Source organism: Geotrypetes seraphini, chromosome 2 (genome assembly GCF_902459505.1).
Source record: "Geotrypetes seraphini chromosome 2, aGeoSer1.1, whole genome shotgun sequence".
Taxonomy (NCBI): Eukaryota; Metazoa; Chordata; class Amphibia; order Gymnophiona; family Dermophiidae; genus Geotrypetes; species Geotrypetes seraphini.
The window spans coordinates 387,393,279-387,413,609 of record NC_047085.1 but is presented as its reverse complement, the minus strand read 5'-3'; the positions used below and the strand labels follow the sequence as shown (position 1 = coordinate 387,413,609).

The 20,331-nt window shown below is 44.9% G+C and overlaps 1 protein-coding gene across 1 annotated transcript; it reads right to left on the bottom strand.

Moving 5' to 3' along the window:
- Positions 1–7,317: 7,317 nt before the first annotated feature.
- On the bottom strand, positions 7,318–10,577 carry TRIL (TLR4 interactor with leucine rich repeats). The gene has a single exon (XM_033930758.1). It carries the CDS (start codon positions 10,129–10,131, stop codon positions 7,849–7,851), a length of 2,283 nt encoding a protein of 760 aa, XP_033786649.1. The 5' UTR covers positions 10,132–10,577; the 3' UTR covers positions 7,318–7,848.
- Positions 10,578–20,331: the final 9,754 nt, after the last annotated feature.

The window sequence follows — 20,331 nt, the reverse complement described above, 5'->3', positions numbered from 1 at the left end:
ATATGACCACCCGATTTAAGTCTTTTAACATGGCCGCGGCGTGGTACAGAACTCCCTTATATCTCCCTAAACCCGGAAGTGAGATGTAAAGGGGAGGGGCTAATCGCCCGATCCCTTTCATCACCCCTAGACCTAAGGGATACTTTTCAAGTAATAATCAATCTTTAACTCTCCCAGTAACATGTAAATTTTACTGGGAGAGTTAAAGATTGATTATTACTTGAAAAGTATCCCTTAGGTCTAGGGGTGATGAAAGGGATCGGGCGATTAGCCCCTCCCCTTTACATCTCACTTCCGGGTTTAGGGAGATATAAGGGAGTTCTGTACCACGCCGCGGCCATGTTAAAAGACTTAAATCGGGTGGTCATATCGTGGAAAAACAATTGGTACTTAAAAGGTAGGCATGTATGGCTATTTATTATAGTGTGCATGATGTTGAAGTATATCACTTGGTGTTTCTCCGATTAAAGTGAGGATTTCTTATTGCAGGGATGGTAGCCCTGAAGAAACCCCCTCCACGGGTGAAACATGTTGGCTCTTTAATCCCTTGCTAACCAACAACCACCAGTGAAGCTAAGTACACAATAATACTCTTTAAAACTATTTGTTGTTTTAGAATAAATTAAAATTAAAATTAAAAAAGTCAAAAATAGATAAAAATTAAGCACACACACTATATATTGACCCGATGAGGATCAGGTGCGTAAAGCCAGAGGACATGATGATGTGATCTTCTGGTGGCGTCTCTGAGGGTTTGAAAATAAATGTTACACTGTCCTTTGGACACAAGGTTGAAAGGGTGAACTAACAGCTTCACCTTGGATTAATCAGAGGCGTCTTAAGCCATCTTGGGGGTGGGTTAGGGACCCATTGAGAGGTGGACCCATGCCCATAAGCCCCTGTAATCACTGCATTGATATTAAAACATGTGCACTCCCCTATACACCCCCAAAACCCTTTTTTACTGGCATATAAGTGACTCCTGAAGCTATCAGGGCTATTGGGGTGGTAGATAAGTGGGTCTAAAGGATTCTGGAGGAGGTTTGAGGGGCTCACCATGAACTATAATGGAGCTGTAGTAAGATGATGACATGGCACCCTTTTGTGAAGTTCACAGCAGTGCTCTGTAAGGTACCCCACTATTTAGGTGCCATGTCTGGGTGTTCCTCCCACATCCAACAGGGCTTGTGCTAGGCGTTTTTGACTTGGACATTAAGTTGGACGAAAATGTAGTATAAAGATGGACGATTTAGCGGCTTGGACGATCAGATCAGCAAGACGTATAGTTAGACGATTTTCAAAACAAAAAAAAAATTTGGGCATATTTTTCGAAAATGTGTCCTACGCTGTTTTTTACTTTGGATGACTTGCGACTTGGACTAAAACGGACTTAGATGTTCCTTTCGATTATGCCTCTCCACGAGTCCAGTTACTGAAAGCAAGAAAAGACTTCTTATAATGACAGGGATAGCTATAGCTATGTAGTTGATAAAAAAAAATTGGAAAAACTGGGACAGACTGAATTTCAGCTTTTGGTGGGAAACAGTGTCAATTTTATAGATACGAGAGAATGAATTCGGAACAACTAGGACATTATAAAAAATTTAAAGAGACTTCAGGTCCATTAACAGAATTTGTAAAAATTGATTGAACAAATAAGCCTTTGATTCCTAATTGATTTTCACACAGGGAGGGTGGGAGGGGGGAAATGTACTTTATATTATTATTTGTTTGGATGTAAGTGCTGATCATTGTATTAAATTGATTATATTTTCTGTGCACTTTTGTATGTGATTTGAAAAATTAATAAAGAATTAAAAAAAAAAAAAAAACCCCAACCTCTTTGTATTAAAATTCATGTTAATCCAGGATTACCAGACGTCCGGATTTCCCAACTTGTCCTCCTTTTCAGGACATGTCTGGGAGTCTGGATGGCTTTTCAAAATCCAGCACTTTGTCCAGGTTTTGAAAAGCTTTCCTTCGCACAGTAGAACATCTGTGCTTGTGCGGATACAATGCAATGATGTCACTTGCGAGTACACGTGCATGTGACATCATTGCGACGCCTGTCCTGCCTGACGAGAGTAGGCAGTGGGGGGCAGGGTTAGGCCAGGGATGGATGGAACTGGATGGGCCTGGGGGTGGGTCTAGGCTAGGGGGGGTCCGGATTTTCCAGAGGGAAAATCTGGTAAGCCTATGTTAATCCATCTTTCCCTCTCCCCATTTTGTCCTCCTTCACCAAGTCCATTTCTCCCTCTCCCGTTAGTTTGCTATATATCTTCCAAGTTTCACTATTTCATATGAATTGCAGTAACTAGGTTAGTTTACCTGAAGGCAAAGAAAATGTTCGGTAAACAAAAAAATTATACAGGTGACATCTTTTTTTAAATAAGAATCAATGTAATATGTTTCTCGATTAGCTTTCAAAAAACATATTCCCTTTGTCAGGTCAAAACAAACCCCTAGTTTAGAAAGCCGCGTTAGCGTTTTTAGCGCTGGCTGCGGCAATAACAGCTCGGATGCTCATAGGAATTCTATATACTAACCATTCTGCCAAGGTGATCAGACTGCTAAAAACAACAGGGTCAATATTCAGCCTTTAGGTGGTAAGTGTGTTGCTCACCACTGACAGCGCTAGTCCCAGATATTCAAAGCCAGGACTTGAATATCTAGTTCTTTTTCAGCTGGCTAACACACAGACTCTTAAGTTGAGATTCAGCACTTAAGCAGCCATGGGTTACTGCATAAAAAAAGTACAGACTTTTCTGCACAGGGGCATAGCCACGGGTGGGCCTGGCCTGCCCAATTTGGTTTCAGGCCCGGCCACCCAGTAGCTAGAGGCCACAGGCAGCTTTGTACACGCTGCCGGAAGCTTACCCAGAAGCCTTCCCTCTGTTGTGTTTGTGTGTTAAGAGGGAAAGATTCTAGATCAGCTGTCAGCAGCATGTAGGAACTGTTGCCAGTGATCTGAAGAACTTACACCGGTTAGGGGTGTGGGAAAGGAGGGAGAGAGAGAATTTGCTGCACAAACTGGGGGGGGGGGGTTGGAAAGGGAAGGAGAGAGAAAATTTGCTACACAGGGATAGGGACAGAGACGTCCGGGAAAACCTGGACATATCCTCTTTATAGAGGACTGTCCGGGCTCCTGGATGGGCTTTTAAAAACCCGGCATTTGTCTGGGTTTTGGAAAGCCCCGAAATCCAGCAGCATATGGAGGGCCTCTGAGCATGTGTGGATGATGTCACACGCATCCACGCATGCTCCAGGTCCCCCAGACGTGACCAGAGCTCATCGCAGAAGAGAGGAGGCTTGCTGGGGGTGGGGCTAGGGGCAGAACTGGGTGGGACCAGGGGTGAAACTGGGCGGGACTGGAGACAGAACCAGGCAGGGCTATGTGTCCAGGGTTTTCCTTTGTAAAATATGGTAACCCTAGGAAAGGAGAGAAAGAGAGAGAGAGATGGCTGCCCATTTTGAGCTCAGGCCTGCCCAAAATTGCCTGTCTGGCTGCACCACTGTTTCTGCACTCTCATTTCTGCACTAAACCTGTCTGCTTAAGGGCTGAATATCAGCATTATACTGGCCAAGTGCTGACTCCATCCCCAGAATGTCCCCCAATGTAGCTGACTTTGATTTAGGTACTAACTGTGATATTAGTGGCTAGCCCAGACCAGCAATTTAACCCGCCAACAGTCAGCTAAATCTCATTGAATATCAGGCCAAACCTCTCCAATTTTCCTGAAATCTCTTGTATCCCCCACTCATCTAACTCTCACAGTGTGCTTGGGAAATTGCTACTATAACTTACATAGTCAAAAATAGAAGGGGAGGAAATGCAATTCCAAAAGGAAGCATGAAAAATTAAATCAATGAAATAAATAAATAACACGCTTTCAAAGAACAGTGTAACAAAATTCAGAGAAACTTCATAAATAATTCCAGTTCATACTCTCACATATGGAAGGATTGTGCTCAGAGACATGGAGGAAAAAGGGGAACAAAGTCCCCCAAAAACCTCACCAACCCAATCATTGCAGTACTTTCACTTCACAGGATACTAACATTATGCAAAAACATCAAAAAGGAAAAACACTTTATTTAATAAGATTTTAATAGATAATAATAAAGATTTTTTTTTTTTTACTTCTGAAGGAAAGTTACTCCGGTAGAGTGGCTTACAAAGGGGGACAGGGGGGGGCGGTCTGCCCTGGGTGCAGCCTTAGGGGGGGTGCACAGCCGGCCAGGTCCGGAAAATTCCTGGGCTACAACGGCGATGGCACTCAGCGGCATTGGCAACGGCACTCAGCGGCATCAGCGCTCCCCCCTATACCGTGACAGCACTCAAGTTTGGCCTCCTTCTCCCGGCATCAACAGAACTTCAGATCAGCAACAGGTGCTCAGTCAAAAGCTTCCTCTGACTCAGCTTCCTGTTTCCACCCAGGCAGTTCAGTCTGAGGGAAGCTTTTGACTGAGCACCTGTTGCCGATCTGAAGTTTTGTTGATGCCGGGAGGAGGCCGAACTTGAGTGCTGTCGTGAGGGGGTGGCGCCAATGCCGCTGAGTGCGTCGCAGAGGAGGGGGCCTTGCCAATCTTGTTGCCAAAATCAGAAAGTGAGGAAGGGAGAAAGATGGGCCTGTGGTGGATGGAGATTGAGAGAAGGGGACAGATGATGGAAGTGGCGAGAGAGAAGAGGGCAGATGATGGAAGTGGGGGGAAAGAGAGAGAGATTAGGGGGAGAGAGAAGAGGGCAGATGATGGAAATGGGGGGAAAGAGAGAGAAGGGGCAAATGATGGAAGTGGAGAGAAGGGGGAGAGAGAAGAGGGCAGATGATGGAAGTGGGGAGAAAGAGAGAGAAGGGGCTGATGATGGAAGTGGGGAGAAGGGGCAGATGATGGAAGTAGGGAGAGAGAAGATGGCAGATGATGGAAGTGGGGAGAAGGGAGAGCAAATGCTGAATGGAAGTGGAGAAAGAGAACACATTCTGGATGGAAGGAGGGATAAAGAAAAAGGACATATGCTGGATGGGGGAAGAAGACAGAGTTAGTGAGATAGTGGAGGGGTGAAGGAAAGGGGTGGCATGCTGTGGGTAGACCAAATTTGTCCCCATGTCATTCTCTAGTGTTAACAACAACAAATGTATGTTCAGTGCTACTATCCAGCCAGGTGGCGGAATTAAATATAGGTGAAGTGTACACAGGTATAATATGCAGCCACTATTGCTAAGTGGTTTAATTTAGAAAACCATATACGGTAGCTAGTGCCTGAATATTGCAGCCATTTACAGAGCTGAGTGATATGCCCTTACTTCGATGCTGCACTACGTTATACAAAATAGTAACCTAGTGGTTAGAGGGAATTTTTAGCAGCGCCATTGCAACAACCGCCTCTGAAAGTTCCTGGATAGTTGGCTTACATGCATTTAAACAACTGCGAAGATGTGTTGTTTTGTGAAATTTTCTCAGTTGCATGCTTTTTCTCAAAATACAGTGGTAATGCCATCCCCTCCTGAGGAAAGCTCCTTCTTAATATTCATGAAAGAGATCAGTCTGCATTTGTACCACAAGCACTTAATTGGTTGAAGGTTCAGGAGTACGGAAAACCGAAAATACAACACTCTTGCATCTTTGAAAGTAACTGGGGGCCCTTGGCTTCAAACAGATCTGGAATTTCAGCAGCTTTCCAAAACTCAAAGACAATAGCTGGATACTTCTGCCCTCAAAAGCAAATACTGAAATATTTCCGGCAATACTCTGCATATAAATTAATAGAAACCATGCTTGACAGTGTTATGCATTACCTGTGGGGAATTGCTTTCTCACAATTGTGCTGATACCATCCATTTTTCTTCTGGGGTTGCTCACATCTGGGTTTTTGGGGGTTTTTTAATGCAATGCTCTCTTGCAGGATGTTTAGAAATATTTGTTTTAGTACAATGCCCTGAGTTGACCCAAACATTCTCCATGGTAACTATAACCCAGCTTTTTTTTTTTTTAATGCAAAGATCATGCATAAGATCGCAAAGTGTTAGTACTAAAGACGGAGGTGAAGGGTCCTAGCCTATTAAGGAACTGTGCATTTTAGCTGTTCTCTTGAAAAATGTCAGCCTGACACTTCATAACAGATGGATTTATTGACATAACTAAAATACGTATAACATTTCTGCATCTCCCATTGGAAGAATATCCAGTGATACAGTTAAAATGTGTTCAACCACAGTGTGCAAACAGGCTTTACGGTTAGCACACTGTGCTGGCAACAGAAGATTCCCTTTAAAATACCTGGATAACAAGTTCAACCGTAGTTTAGTTGTACCTGAAAAATCTCGTTTCACAATCGTACATAAAAACTTCATGAATGTAAACTAAACCAACACATTCACATAAAGATTCTTACTTCTTTAAATGACGATGCTTGGACTGATTCAAGAAACCTGGGAACAGCTGATCCCTCAACTTTAATCTCCTGCTTTTTAATAAACACAGGGGAAAACCCCTCTATATGTACCACTGCAAGAAATTAATTCAAAATGGCGGGACCAGCAGTTGAGAACGCTCATAAATGAGCAAAGCACCAGAACTAATATATGGCTTAGTATTCAAAATGAATTCAATCATATGAGGTATAAAAAGCATTATTTCTTAAAGACAGGCATGAAAAGCAGGACTGTGACACGTTTCATACGTATTCCATATCTACTGTCAGCTTCATGGCTAGAGAATGACACGGGGACCAATTTTTCCCGCAGGAGCTCAATTTCCACGCCCCCATTCCCATGAGTTTTGTCGCTGTCCCTGTCCCCATTCCTGTAAGCTCTGCCTTAACTGCACAAGCCTTGGACACTTGTGATTTTAAAGTGTTTGAGGCTTGTGCAGATGAGGACAGAGCTTGCAGGAATGGGGCAGGGACAGGAAAAGAACTCTCTGGGACAGGGAAAATGAGTTCCCACGGGGACAGGGAAAAATTTGTCCCCATGCCATTCTCTATTCATGGCATCCAGCTGTGCCTTATATTATCTGACAATCCTATAGTGGAAAAGATAATTACTTTGGATATGGAGAACCACTAATCACGTACTTTGCAAGTTCAAAACACATGGACAAAAAACACAAGTATCACAAAGTTATATCTACAGGAAAAAAAAAAAATTAAAAATGACAGCTGCTTTAACTGGGTTCAGAAACATCCATTTTTCTTTATAAGATCTGGGCAATACTCTTCCTTAATTCAAGGCACAGTTGTCCTGCTGCTTTCCACAGCTAAAATAACTAATTGTGGGGCATATTAAAACTGAATATACGCCTATATCATTCCATTTCAGATTCAATCATGTGCCCAGCTTGCATTTCCCAAAAGGTGTCTCTTTTTTTTTTTTTGGCATTGCTCAACTTGGAGTGCAGTCAGATTTCAAAAATAACATTAGGGTTTCATAAGAATGGATAACACACTTTCAGACAACTCAAATGCAATTTTTCTACTCATCTCAGTCGAAAAATGTTCCAATATTTAGGTTTTGGAGGGGCAAGGGTTGAAACAGAACATGCCTCTGATATACTTTATGGACCTCCTCCCCCCCTCCGTTTTTTTTCCCTTGTCTGTTTGATTTAGAAACATTCCTTTAGTTAGTGAGCTTGTAATAGCCACACAAGCAATAAAAATGGCTGTAAACATACACCAACATTTAACATGAGAAACTTATTCACTTGATTTATATAGAATATCCCCAGCAGAGCACCAGAGGGCCTTAGAGACAGCAGGGTGTCCTTTATGCTCCAGAGTGGGAGTTGGCACACGGTTGCCTTACTCAGTTGTATATTATTAGCAGAGTGGCTGGTAGCCCTGGTTTCTCCGGCCTACTCAGTGAAGCGCTGTTGCAGGAGTTCGTCCCTCCGCAGGTGCACATCCTGGAACCGCTCACAAGGAAACTCCATGAGGTCAGCCTCACTCAAGGCACAGACTACTGAGGGGCGAGGCCGGTGCGGCTGGAAGCCCGAAAAGTCTGCCGACACACCTGTACCCACAGAGCGGTAGGGCCGCCTCGTGGAATACATACGACGCACGTGGGCAGGTGCCTTCCGCCGACTCCACCTCCTGCGTGCGCGCCGCCAGCCCCAGCCTGCGAGCGCCAGCAGCATGAGCAGCAGGTTGAGGGCAAGCAGGGAGACAGTGAGCAGCTGGTATTCCACGGGGCGAGTTCTCAGCCCGCTCCCTTCCTCCGAGGACCCCTCTGGCGGCGTCACTAAACCTGTGCAGTGGTCGCGGGGCGCCACAGAACACACGCGGCCCCCAATTACACTCTCCACACACACGAGATAGGGCACGCCAGGATGTAGCTCGCGCAAGGTGGTGGTACGTGCACCACTTTCCTGTACGTAGACAAAGCGCTGGAAGCGTGGGGGTTGGCCGAAGCGCTCGTATAGCAGCCGGAAGTGTACGGGACCTGAGGAGCGTGGGCTACGGTGTTCAGCTGCCTGCCAACTGACTGTGGCCGTGCCAGAAGATGCTACCACCGTCAGGTTAGAGAGGAACAGTCTGTTAAACTCACAGGGATCTGACACCAGAGGCCGACTCTTACCCCTTGCCTGTTTCAGGGTGTCAGCCCGTGGGGACATCCCTTGCATCATGGTGTTTGCTGGCGTAGAGAGAAACAAGGGAGACGGTGATGGCGGTGCTACGGAGGGAAAGATAGTCATGGACTGAGATCTTGGAGCTGTTAATAACTGCAGCGCTGAAGCAGAGGGTAGAGTGCTGGTGCCGCCATGCCACCCACGCTTGGCTGAGCCCCGGAGAGTGAGCTGTCGCTTGCGTGGCGGTACTATAGAGATCCGAGGTTTAGGGCTGCCAGCCAGGTCCAGGATATAGGGCACATCCTTGCCACAGCTCGCGGATCCATTGGTACCCGGCGGGGGCAGCATCTGAGACTCGTCGAGGTAGTCAAGGTACTGTCCAACCAGCGCCGGTGGGTTGCTGCAGCGCAGAAAGACAGCGTGCCGTTGGCCATTTGTATGCCAAATGCCCATCCAGCTGCGCAGCGCCCACAGCTGGCAGTCACAAGTCCAACCATCGCGGTCAAGCTCGAGGCGGGAGAGGCCCGTCAGTTTGGCCAAGGCATCGCCCGAGAGCACGGCAAGCGCATTGTCGCGCAAATACAGCTCACGCAGGCGTGTCAGGCGGGTGAAAGCAGCTGGATGCACGCTGGCGAGGGCGTTACGGCTCAGGTTCAGCACTTCCAGGCCCGCCAGCGGGTTAAGGAGTGCACGTGGCACTCGGCTAAGCTGGTTGTTGTCCAGATGGAGCTCACGCAGGGTGCCTAGTCCACGAAAGATGCCAGGCTCGAGCTGCGACAGTCGGTTGCCACTGAGCCAGAGTCGTCCCAGCTGCCGCAGTGGGCTGAAGATGCCACCCCCTAGCTCCTCTAGGCCATTGTTACAGAGTCTGAGGTCGCTGAGCGAATGCAGCGGGGTGAAGGGGGTGGGTTGATGCAGCGTGCGCTGCTGGTTGCCAGACAGGTCCAGGACACGCAGCTTGCTCAGGCCAGCAAAAGTGCGCTCACTCAGGGCGCGGATGCGATTGCCCTCGAGGTGCAGAGTGAGGAGGGCCACTAGGGGCGAGAAGAGGTCATCGGGCAGGTTCTCCAGGGCGTTGTCATCCAGCCGCAGCCTGGACAGGCTCCGCAGACCCGAGAAGGTGCCAGCACCCAGCCTGCGCAGCTCGTTGCCATTGGCGCCGAGGACACGCAGTTCCCGGAGCGGCGCCAGTGAACCTGGGCTAAGATCACCCAGTAGGTTGTGGCCCAGATAGAGTTCCTCCAGGCGCAGGAGCCGCTTGAAAGCCTGGGGGTGGAGGGAGCGCAGGCGATTGTATTGCAGGTCCAGTCGCTGTAGCCAGCTGAAGCCGTGGAAGTCGGAGTCACTGAGGTTGCTGATGAAGTTGCCCCCTAGGGTGTAGGTGAGGATGTGCTTCCGGTTGCCGGTGGGGGCCCTGGGCACAGCCAGGAGCCCCCGGTTGGTGCAAAGGATGTGCCTGTACTGCTGGCAGTCGCATGGCTCTGGGCAGAAGGGCTGGACCGCAGGGAGGGAGCAAGAGGCGAAACCACAAACTGCCAGCATCAGACAGAGCCGCCCTGGTGCTTCCATGCCCCGGTGACCTGCAGGCTGGTTCAGGCTTTGCTCCCGTGTACCTCCAGCTTTGGACCAGACCTCAAGACCAAGGGCTCAATCGGCTTCCCGGGGAAGATCGCCGCAGCAGCGAGAAGCCAGAGCCTGCGGGCTCAGCCATAGCCCTCCTCGGCACCGACGGGCGCTTTTGTTTCGCTGCAAACGTTTCCTTTTGCTGAAAAGGGCTGCAGCGGCTCCAGCGTTTTGGTTTTCTGTTCCGGCCTCTCAATCCCCAGGGAACGCCATACTAGTGTCTCTGATGGGCGAAACGGTGAATGTCCCGGGCTTGAAATCCCCCAAGCGGGTCCGTTGTCCAGGAGGCTGGAGAGCGAGTAGGTCGGGAGAAGGGGGGGAACCAAGACACTGCCGGAGAAGCGGAAATGAGCACTTCCCACACGTGGTCCCCTGAGACCTCAGGGAGGGAGGGAGGGAGGAGGAAAACATGCACACTAGCCAGCCAATGGCGTTCCTGCTCACTGTTAGAGCAGAGAGGCGGAAATTGGGATTCTAACAACTTCAGGATGTTTGTTCACATTCACCAAATGGTTCCCAGATTTAAAAAAAAATAAGGCTCACCTGTGGGTTTTTGTTTCAAAGCTTTTGATACATACTGTACATCTAAATTGTAAATAACTAATTCTTGTAATGGCTTCTTTTTTTTTTTGTTCAATCTTTTTATTGAATTATTATTAAAAAAAGCAGTAACAGATAACATACACAGTTCATGAAAGTAAAACAGCATCAAAAGATATACACATATCAGGGTATAAATAGTAACTGTAATGGCTTCTTTTGTCTAGAAATAGCTTCTCGGATTTGCTCTTGGAAAATACTGATTCGATTGGGCTGGATGTTTTTGTTCATGTATTTATTTGGGTTCGTTTTACCTCCCGTCCTCCCCAACGAGTTCAGAACGGGTAGCAAGATTGACATGCATAAAGCATAGACAAATTAGGAATTTACATTTGTACGGTAATGGTAGATATACAGAGTCAAGTTCGGTATGCAATGTGGTCTTTTAAGTTCACATACGTGGGGCTCCTGTTACAAAGCCGCGCTGGCGGCTTTACCGCGCGCACGATAGTGCAGGCTAGCCGGAAATCTACCGCCTGCTCCAAAGGAGGCGGTAGAGGCTAGCGCACGCGGCGATTTAGCGCGCGCGCTATTCCACACGTTAAGGCCCTAGTTCGGCTTTGTAAAAGGAGCCCTTGGTTTATTTCCAGCTTCAGTTAACAACCAAAGTTGATCTAGTTCAGCGTACATTATGCTTTGAAGGGAATGACTGGATTTATGCTTTGTCTACGCTTCTCATACTAGCATACTGTAGATCTAAAATGCCACATTAATGTTTACATTGGTCAGGGTTACTCCACACTGCTTTTGTTCTGTCCTGTCTGCTTCTTTTTAGTTGCGCGCAAACCCGGTGATTTCCCTTCCCTGCTGTGCCAACATAGTGTGACATACCGATATTTTAAATTTCCATAGGACTAGCGAGTATAGCATCCAAATTTCCCTTGTATTCTATTTCTAAATTGACTCAATTTACTGTTTGGAATGCTAATTCTGGAGAGAATTCTATAAATGACGTTCAAAATCTGGCAACAACAACAAAAAAAAAATCAACACTGATCTGTATTCTGGGATCGGTGCCCTTTATAGAAAGCATGCAGCTCCAGGATTTGTGCTTAACTTTGGGTGCCAGGAGTTAAACCAACTGAAACTAAGGGCCTCTTCTATCGAACTACGCTAACAGTTTATAGCGCGGTGAGCCACGCTGAATGGCCCGTGCTGCTCCCGAATCCGCGAGGTCCGTAAGGTCCGCGTTTTACCCCTTCCCTGTCGGAAGCAGTGTGGCTCTCTGCGCTAAAAACTGCTAGTGCAGTTTAATAGAAAAAGTCCTAGGTGTAAATCCCGGCGCACAAGTTGGACGTGGATCCCCTAAATTCGAACTCCCATGGCCACACCCCATTTGCAGATCCACATGGAAACACTCAGGGCTCCTTTTACAAAGGCGCGTTAGCGGTTTAATGCATGTAATAGCACGTGCTAAACTGCCGGATGCGCTAGCTGCTACCGCCTCCTTTTGAGCAAGCGGTAGTTTTTCGGCCAGCGCAGGGGTTAGCGCGTGATGAAAAGTCGCACGCTTTAGGCGCTGTTCTATAAATGGACAAGTAAGTGTGTTTTCACACACATCTGCTGTTTTTGCACCATTTTGATGCCTTGCATCTGTTATAACACTTTGTCATGCCAAAAAAATGTGGTGCAGCAGTAGCACCTCATGTTTGGTACGTTTAGAGAATTCCTTCCTTGTGTGTAGCAAATTCTTCTTTCTCACAATATGTTTTTTTGATTTGTCAAATGACGCTGTTACTTGGCCATTGTCAGCTTTGGCTGGAATATGCAACATACATACATAAAAGTTCTCAGCCCAACCAAGAAGAGAATGATGTGGAGCCATGAAACTTACACTTTTTATTTCAATGAGGCAAATGCATCTAGCAAATGGACACAAGTATAGGGAAATCAAGCCACTGTGACATCACCAAAGAGGTTGGCTCTTAGGGATGGGGTAGATGTGGTCATTGCCTGGGCGATGCTTAGATGGCTTGTTTATGGTTATCAGACTCAAAGGGAGATGGATTACATGTCCTCCAGCCCAGGATGGTCATAAAGTAATAAATGCTGTAATGGATTAGATCAAAGCCCAGCACCCTTCTTAAATGGTGGTCAAGCTAGAGTACAAATTCATGACAGGATTCTAAGTAGAAGACTTGTTGCTCACAGAAGTGGTGGTTTTCCTAAGAGTATGTGGCTAATGATGAGGTTTTTTTTTTTTTAAATTAATTAAATGGATTTTCCTTCTGAAACTTATCTGAACACTTTTTAAACCAGCTAGCCTATCCACTTTAACCATTCTAGCAGCAAATTACATAGTATCCTCCCACCCCCACTCCTCAGTGTACAACTAAGCTTTCTCCAATTTTTTTTTTTTTTAAATTTGCTTCTCTATTCACCCATTCTGCCCCACTCATGACCTTATATTTGTCAACTCTTCTCCAAGCTAAAGAGCCTGGTAGGGTTACCATATGCTCCAGCAAAAAGAGGATGGATTGAGACATCCGGGTTTTACTTCCTTTGAAAGCACTAGAAGTAAAACCTGGCTGTCTCAATCCGTCCTCCTTTTTCTGGAGCCATGTGGTAATCTTAAAAAGCCTTAACCTTTTCCTACTAAGGGAGCATTTCATTTCCATCATTAATTGCCCTTCTCTGGACCTTTTTCTAGTTAATGTATATCTTTTTTGGTAATATGTTGAATAGAAATAAAAGAAAGATGATACCTCTTTTTATTAGACTAATAATACATTTTTGTTGAACACTTCTATTATTACCTATGTCAGAATATCGTATGTCAGAAACATAAAAACATTCTAGTGACGGTCTCAAGGGAAAGGTGGGGTGGGGAGGGTGTGAGAAACAGGGAGAGATGGATGGGTGATAATGCAGCATAATTTTATGGTTTATAATGTGATATCTTTTGTTCAAAATGGGATAACCAAAACTGGCTTTATTGTGGCCTGCTCCAAACCCATTTTGTGGGGATATAGTGGGCTATGATCTCTAATAACATAATATAATAGAGCTGCACACCAGTGGTGTCACTGCATCATGCTTGGTGGCTTTCACACACTGTGTTGAGGCTTTCAACATATTCTCTCTAACAATGCCAAGATGCTTTTTGCTTGGTTGTGACACTTAGGGGGAATTCATCAATGTATGCTACTGTTAAGATGGGCTATTTTAGTACACGGTCCAATTTTATCCAATGAGGATGGATGGATTATGCCACCAAGCCAACCACTGACTCATGGCAACACATGCAATGAGGAATCCACCCTGTGATGTTTCACAGCAGAGCACAGGAGTGGTTTGCCATTGCCTTCTCCCATGCAGTGTGTGCATGGGAGAAGGCACTATGTTGCTGCTGCCCAACATAGGGACCCTCAGCCTACAGCACCTGGCGGTCTCCTATCCAGGGACTAGCTAGGCCTGACCCTGCTTAACTTCTGATAGTATTAGCAAGGGTTACCAGTCGTCCAGATTTCCCCAGACATATTCTCTTTTTGAGGACATATCCGGGGGTCCGGACGGCTTTTCAAAACCCGGCACTTTGTCGGGCAGAGAGGAAGTCCGCGCATCCGCAGCCGTCATGCGATGACATCATGCATACACGCATGTGCGTGTTACATCATCATGTAGTGTCCACGCACACACGGCCTTCCTCCCTGCCCGACAAGAGCAGGCAGTGGGGGGCGGGGCTGGGGTGACGCTGTACATTTCAATCTCCAAGTCCAAATTCGTGGCCAACGAGACACAGAAATATACTGTTTTATCTCGATGCTCCAGATATCTCTAAGACTATTTTTTGGCTTTTTATTCAAAAATCCTGAAATCAATTTGCACCACTGGGCAGCCTGATGTCCTACTAGATCAGTTTGGTAGCAAAGGATTTGCAGGCTAAAATAAGTTTTAAAATTTTTCCATTCAGGGAACCCATTCTGAATGGCCTGCTTCAACTGCAACCACCTATATTGTTGAGATTTTAAAATTCCAAATGACTGTTGCAGTTGTGAAAAATCAAGCAGGTTTCCATTAGACATAACATCATCTAATGTCCGAATACCTGCCTGCATCCAATTTTTCCAAGTGATCCTAGCACTGCCTATTTGAATCTTGGAGTTTAACCTTAAGGACTGCAAAGTAGACTTCATTATGGGAACATCTATTAATTTATCAATACATTTAATTGTTTTCCATGTGTCCAATAAAATCACATTGTCCTTAGCATAATTAGGTATTCTGATATTTAATATATGAGAAAGTCACATGGGGGACATGATTTTCCATTCATAAGAACATAAGAACATAAGCAGTGCCTCCGCTGGGTCAGACCACAGGTCCATCTTGCCCAGCAGTCCGCTCCCGCGGCGGCCCGAACAGGTCACGGCCTGTCTGAGACACCAGAAGGGGCCCCCTTGCCACCTTAGTTTCCCATTGAGTTTTATCTTCCCATCGAAGTCCTAACCCTCCGGTCTTGCACATGCACTACCTGGTTGGGTTTCTATACTTATTACCTGGTTAGCTTTCTATACCTGTGTTACATCCCAGCACCTCTCTCAGTATCCCACGATCCCTTTATCCCTCAGGAATCCGTCCAATCCCTGTTTGAATCCCTGTACCGTACTCTGCCTGATCACTTCCTCCGGTAGCGCATTCCAAGTGTCCACGACCCTTTGGGTGAAAAAAAACTTCCTTGCATTTGTTTTGAACCTATCTCCCTTCAGTTTCTCCGAATGCCCCCTCGTACTTGTTGTCCCCTTCAGTCTGAAGAATCTGTCCCTATCCACCCTCTCTATGCCCCTCATGATCTTGAAGGTCTCTATCATATCTCCCCTGAGCCTCCTTCTTTCCAGAGAGAATAGCCCCAGCCTATCCAACCTCTCGGCATATGGGCAGTGTTCCAGCCCTCTTACCAGTTTCAAGATATAACCAATCCGGCTGATGTTCCAAGAGCTCTGGGAGGATCCAATACATACCTTGACGCATTATATAGGCTTGATGATACGTATAAAAATTGGGAAAATTTACCCCACCCTCCACAATTGATTTTTGTAGAGATACTAAAGCAATTCTTGGTTTTTTCCCAAGCCAAATAAATTTTGGCAGAATAACGTTTAGCTTTTTGTAAAAGAACCCTTAAAAATAAATTGGCAACATACCCATTTGGTAACAAACTATAGGCAAAATCATCATTTTGACCGTTTGAACTCTCCCCCACCAAGACAATTGTAAAGGGTTCCATTGCTCACACATTTCCGTGACCTTTAATAATAAAGATTTTTCATTTATTTTCATTGTTTCTTCCAATGTATTTTTAATCCATATATCTAAATATTTAATACCATCTTCCTTCCAGATAAAAGGAAACTCATTAAATAGACCTTTTGCAAAATGTACATTTAATGGAAGAACCTCTGATTTATTGCAGTTTATTTTGTAACTGAAGAATTTTCCAAATTTATTAATCAGATCCAATAAACTTAGGATGGTAGTTTCCCCAGTCTTTCAAACTCTTCATGCAACGTTGTGCAAGCTGCATGTGAATCAACAATTTTGTCTTTTTAAATTTAATAACCTTGATCTAGAAAAAGCAGTGATAGGTGTTCATAAATTTTAAACATTAGTTCCAATAGAGATTTAAGGGAGAATTCATCAAGGGGTACTAACCAATTTAGCACACGCTAAATACTAAGACTTCCATAGGAATATAGAAGTCCTTGCTGTGGGACGTGCGCTGCCATCCTGTGGTAAATTTCCCTACCTGTATGTGTACACCATGTGCTAAAATAATTTTTCATAATTTTCTCTAAGGGGCGTGTTAAGGGGTGGAGAGTGGGCATGACACCGCTAATTAGCATGTGAGACATTGCCACAGAAAGGATGGTAGATGCATGGAATAGTTTCCTGGTAGAGACAGGCACATGGATTAGACAGGCACACGGGATCTCTTAGGAAGATGAGGAGATAGTGGATGCTGCGGGAGGGCAGACTGAATGGGCCATTTGGCCTTTATCTGCTGTCTTGTTTCTGTGTTTCTATTAACATGGCATTAGCACATGGGCCCTTAGGCCCATATTCTATAAATGGCACCTAAATACAAACCACCGTTTAAAATGGGGATTAAAAAAAAAATAAATTAAAAGTCACCTACCGGCGCCTAAAATATGGCTTACAGAGCTGCTTTACAGCGCTTAATACCACTGTAGGCATGGCTAATGCTGGAAGTGACATTAATCTTCATAATACACCTCCCTAGGCACAATTTATATGAAAGGTAGACACCAGAAATGTAGGCCTTAAAAACCCAGGCCTGTATTTCCAGCACCTACCTTTCACAAAGGTGTGATTCTATAAACGGTGCCGTCATGTGATTGACACACGATCGACCGATTTTAAGGCAGACAATGATGACAGCATCGTTTATAGAATCCAGGCCTTACCACCTATAAAATAGGTGTCAGTAAAGGTTCGCATATTAACTTTGCTTAATAGCCATGTGCCAATGGTGAGATTATCACATGGCCATTAATTGGGAAAATGTAAATGCCAGTCATTTTCTAACCATGGCACAAGTTGCCTTAACACACGGGAAAGCCACACATAAGCAGCGTACTAAGGCCACTTTTGCTACAACTTTAGTAAAAGGACCCCAAAATGAAATCTTAGCAATTAGGGCCCCTTGATAAATTCTCCCCTTACTTTATTCATTTTATGTCCTACCCATCACTAAAATTTGCAGCAAACGATACTGTATAATAAAAATACAAAGGTAAATAAAACTCAGGCCAAAATTAATACACTATGGGGTCCTTTTACTAAGGCGCGCTAACCGATTTAGCGTGCGCTAACTGATTTAGCATGTGCTAATCGATTTAGTGCGCGCTAAAGATTAGCATGCACTAAATGCTAGGGTGCCCATTATATTCTATTTAGCATGTGCTAAGGCACCCATTATATTCTATTTGGCATGTGCTAAATTGATTAGTGCATGCTAAATCAGTTAGTGTGCACTAAATCGGTTAGCTCGCCTTGTAAAAGGACCCCTATCACACGTACTTTAATTCACTGAGAAAACTGCTTGTGTAGTCCTGCTGTTCCCTAGCTTTCAGCCTATCCACAATAGGAGTATTGCCTCCTAGCTCAAAAGAAATTTTTAGTTTTCCCCGGAGCTTATCATGAGAGACTTGTTCAATGATTTCTGAAAACCCAAATACACTATAGTAACTGGTCTACTGTTATCTGCATGTTTATTAATACTTTCCATAAAAAGGTAAGGCAAGACTTTCTTTGCTAAGCCCACATTGTTTTTTTTCCTATTAAGCCATGTCTAACCATAAAGTCAGACATTTTTAGGTCAATTTTGAGTGCTGATGATCAGCATCTCTCTTTAAATGCTAGTTGTATAATTAAGAACAAAAAAGGAAAAGAAATTTAGCCCTACTACATGTAGAAGTCTGCGGTGCTAAATGTCTGTGAAATATGCTGACTATATTCAGCCGCTATGAGCAGAGCTAAGACCAGGGGTTCTTAACCCAGTCCTCTGGATATACCTAGCCAGTCAAGTTTTAGGATACCCACAATGAATATGCATGAGATTCATTTGCATACAATGGAGGCAGTGCATGTAAATTTCTCTCAAAATGAGTGCATGGCACCTGAGTGCACCCCACAGCTGTGGATTTTAATCAGCAGTAAAGGGCCCCCTTGTTATTACTTTCAAATGTAGTCAAACACTTGCAGAGGAACTTCAAAAAAATGCGGTTCCAAATGCAAATAGACATAGTTACAGTTCAAGAAATTGCTTATGCTTAACTTGTGTGGCCTTAGCCACATCAGAGGAAATCCTAAGTAGAGAATGACATGGGGACAAATTTGTCCCTGTCCCCACAGGAACTCAATATTTCCTGTCCCTTTCCTGCAAGTTTTGTCACTGTCCCTGTCCCTGCCCCATTCCTGTAAGCTCCATTCTCATCTGCACAAGCCTCAAACACTTTAAAATCATAAGTGTTCGAGGCTTGTGCAGTCAAGGCAGATCTTACAGGAATGGGGCAGGGACAGGGACAGCAACAAAACTTGCAGGGAAGGGACAGGAAATATTGAGTTCAGGTGGGGACAGGGACAAATTTGTCCCCGTGTCATTCTCTAATCCTAAGGGCTCCTTTTACGAAGATGTGCTAGCGTTTTTAATGCACGCACCAGATTAGTGCGCGCTAGCTGATAAACTACCGCCTGCTCAAGAGGAAGCGGTAGCGGCTAGTGCGTGCGGCATTTTAAGGCCCTAACGCGCATTCGTAAAAGGAGCCCTAAGTTTCTGGTCACAGTACAAGGCATCTTTATTTTTAAAGTAAGCACGCAAAACTAAAAGTTTCAGTCTCACTCATAAATGTCACCAGAAGAGTAGCATGATGTTTTTCTATTTTCTTAATTCCCTCAGGAAGATCAACTGTTACTCAAGGAAAACTTTAATGTATAACAATTTTTTATTGATTTTCCAATATAAAATAAACATACACACATGGCATAGCCCCAAACAGGATCAAGTCTCATACAAAACTGGAACAATAATCAAGAATAAACAGCAGAACCTCCCCCCCCCCCCAGAACAGGGAGCATCCTCAGTGCTAAACAATAAACTAAACAATAGCCAGAGAGTGGACCACAACCCACAGGGAAGAGAGCTGAAGCCCCCCCCAAAAAAAAAATTAAAAAAAAAATCATAAAACACAGTGATGCACTGCAACAGCCAATCCAATATGAAAAAGGAAAACCAACATCTCAATGACCCATACTAAGTTCACCCCACTCCAACCCCAACCCCTCCATGCCCATTCCAAAACGTTCTCTCAGCATTGAACTTGGAGAACTTCGGACTCTGCTAGTCTAGAGGAAAACTTTAATTAACGACAGTGCAATTTATATAAAGACCAGAACATCACAAAATAAACAAATTAATTTTTCAAATTGGCTCACAGGTCCTTTCTCATAACTATAAATTCACAGTAAATATATACTTTTATATGTCACAACAGAAACAATTCTTTAAGTTTCCCCACTTCTAATTCTTTTTCAGGATCCTGAAACTCAGATTTCTGCAATGTTCTAAAATCCTGCATATGACTACGCCAAAATGTAACCTGTGTTTTCCCCTAAAATGGAATTTTCTTTTATTTAGGGGTCCTTTTACTAACGGCCTCTTTTACAAAGCCGCGCTAGTGGCTGCGCTGCTCTAACGGCCCCGAAGCCTACAGAGATTTGAAGGGCTTTGAGGCTGTTGCCACACAGCTTTCTAAAAGAGGCCGTATGGCACGCTACCCATTATAGCGTGCACTAAATTGACTAGCAAGCCTTAGTAAAAGAGGGGGTTAGTGGTGTGACCCAAGGTTTGTTTGTTTTTAAATTTAAATGTTCCCTTAGTGGAAGGCCAGGTTATCATATAAAATGATCTCATCCCATATATTTTAAAACCGGGTATTGGAGGAATCGCCTTCATGAACTGCTGGGTTGGGAGGCCCGTTTGGCATGTTCTTCTCGACGCCGGAGCAGAGACTTTGTTCACACTTG

What these genes read in the sequence shown, in the direction of transcription:
- TRIL (XM_033930758.1), bottom strand. Translation starts at nt 10,131, where the DNA reads ATGGAAGCACCAGGGCGGCTCTGTCTGATGCTGGCAGTTTGTGGTTTC.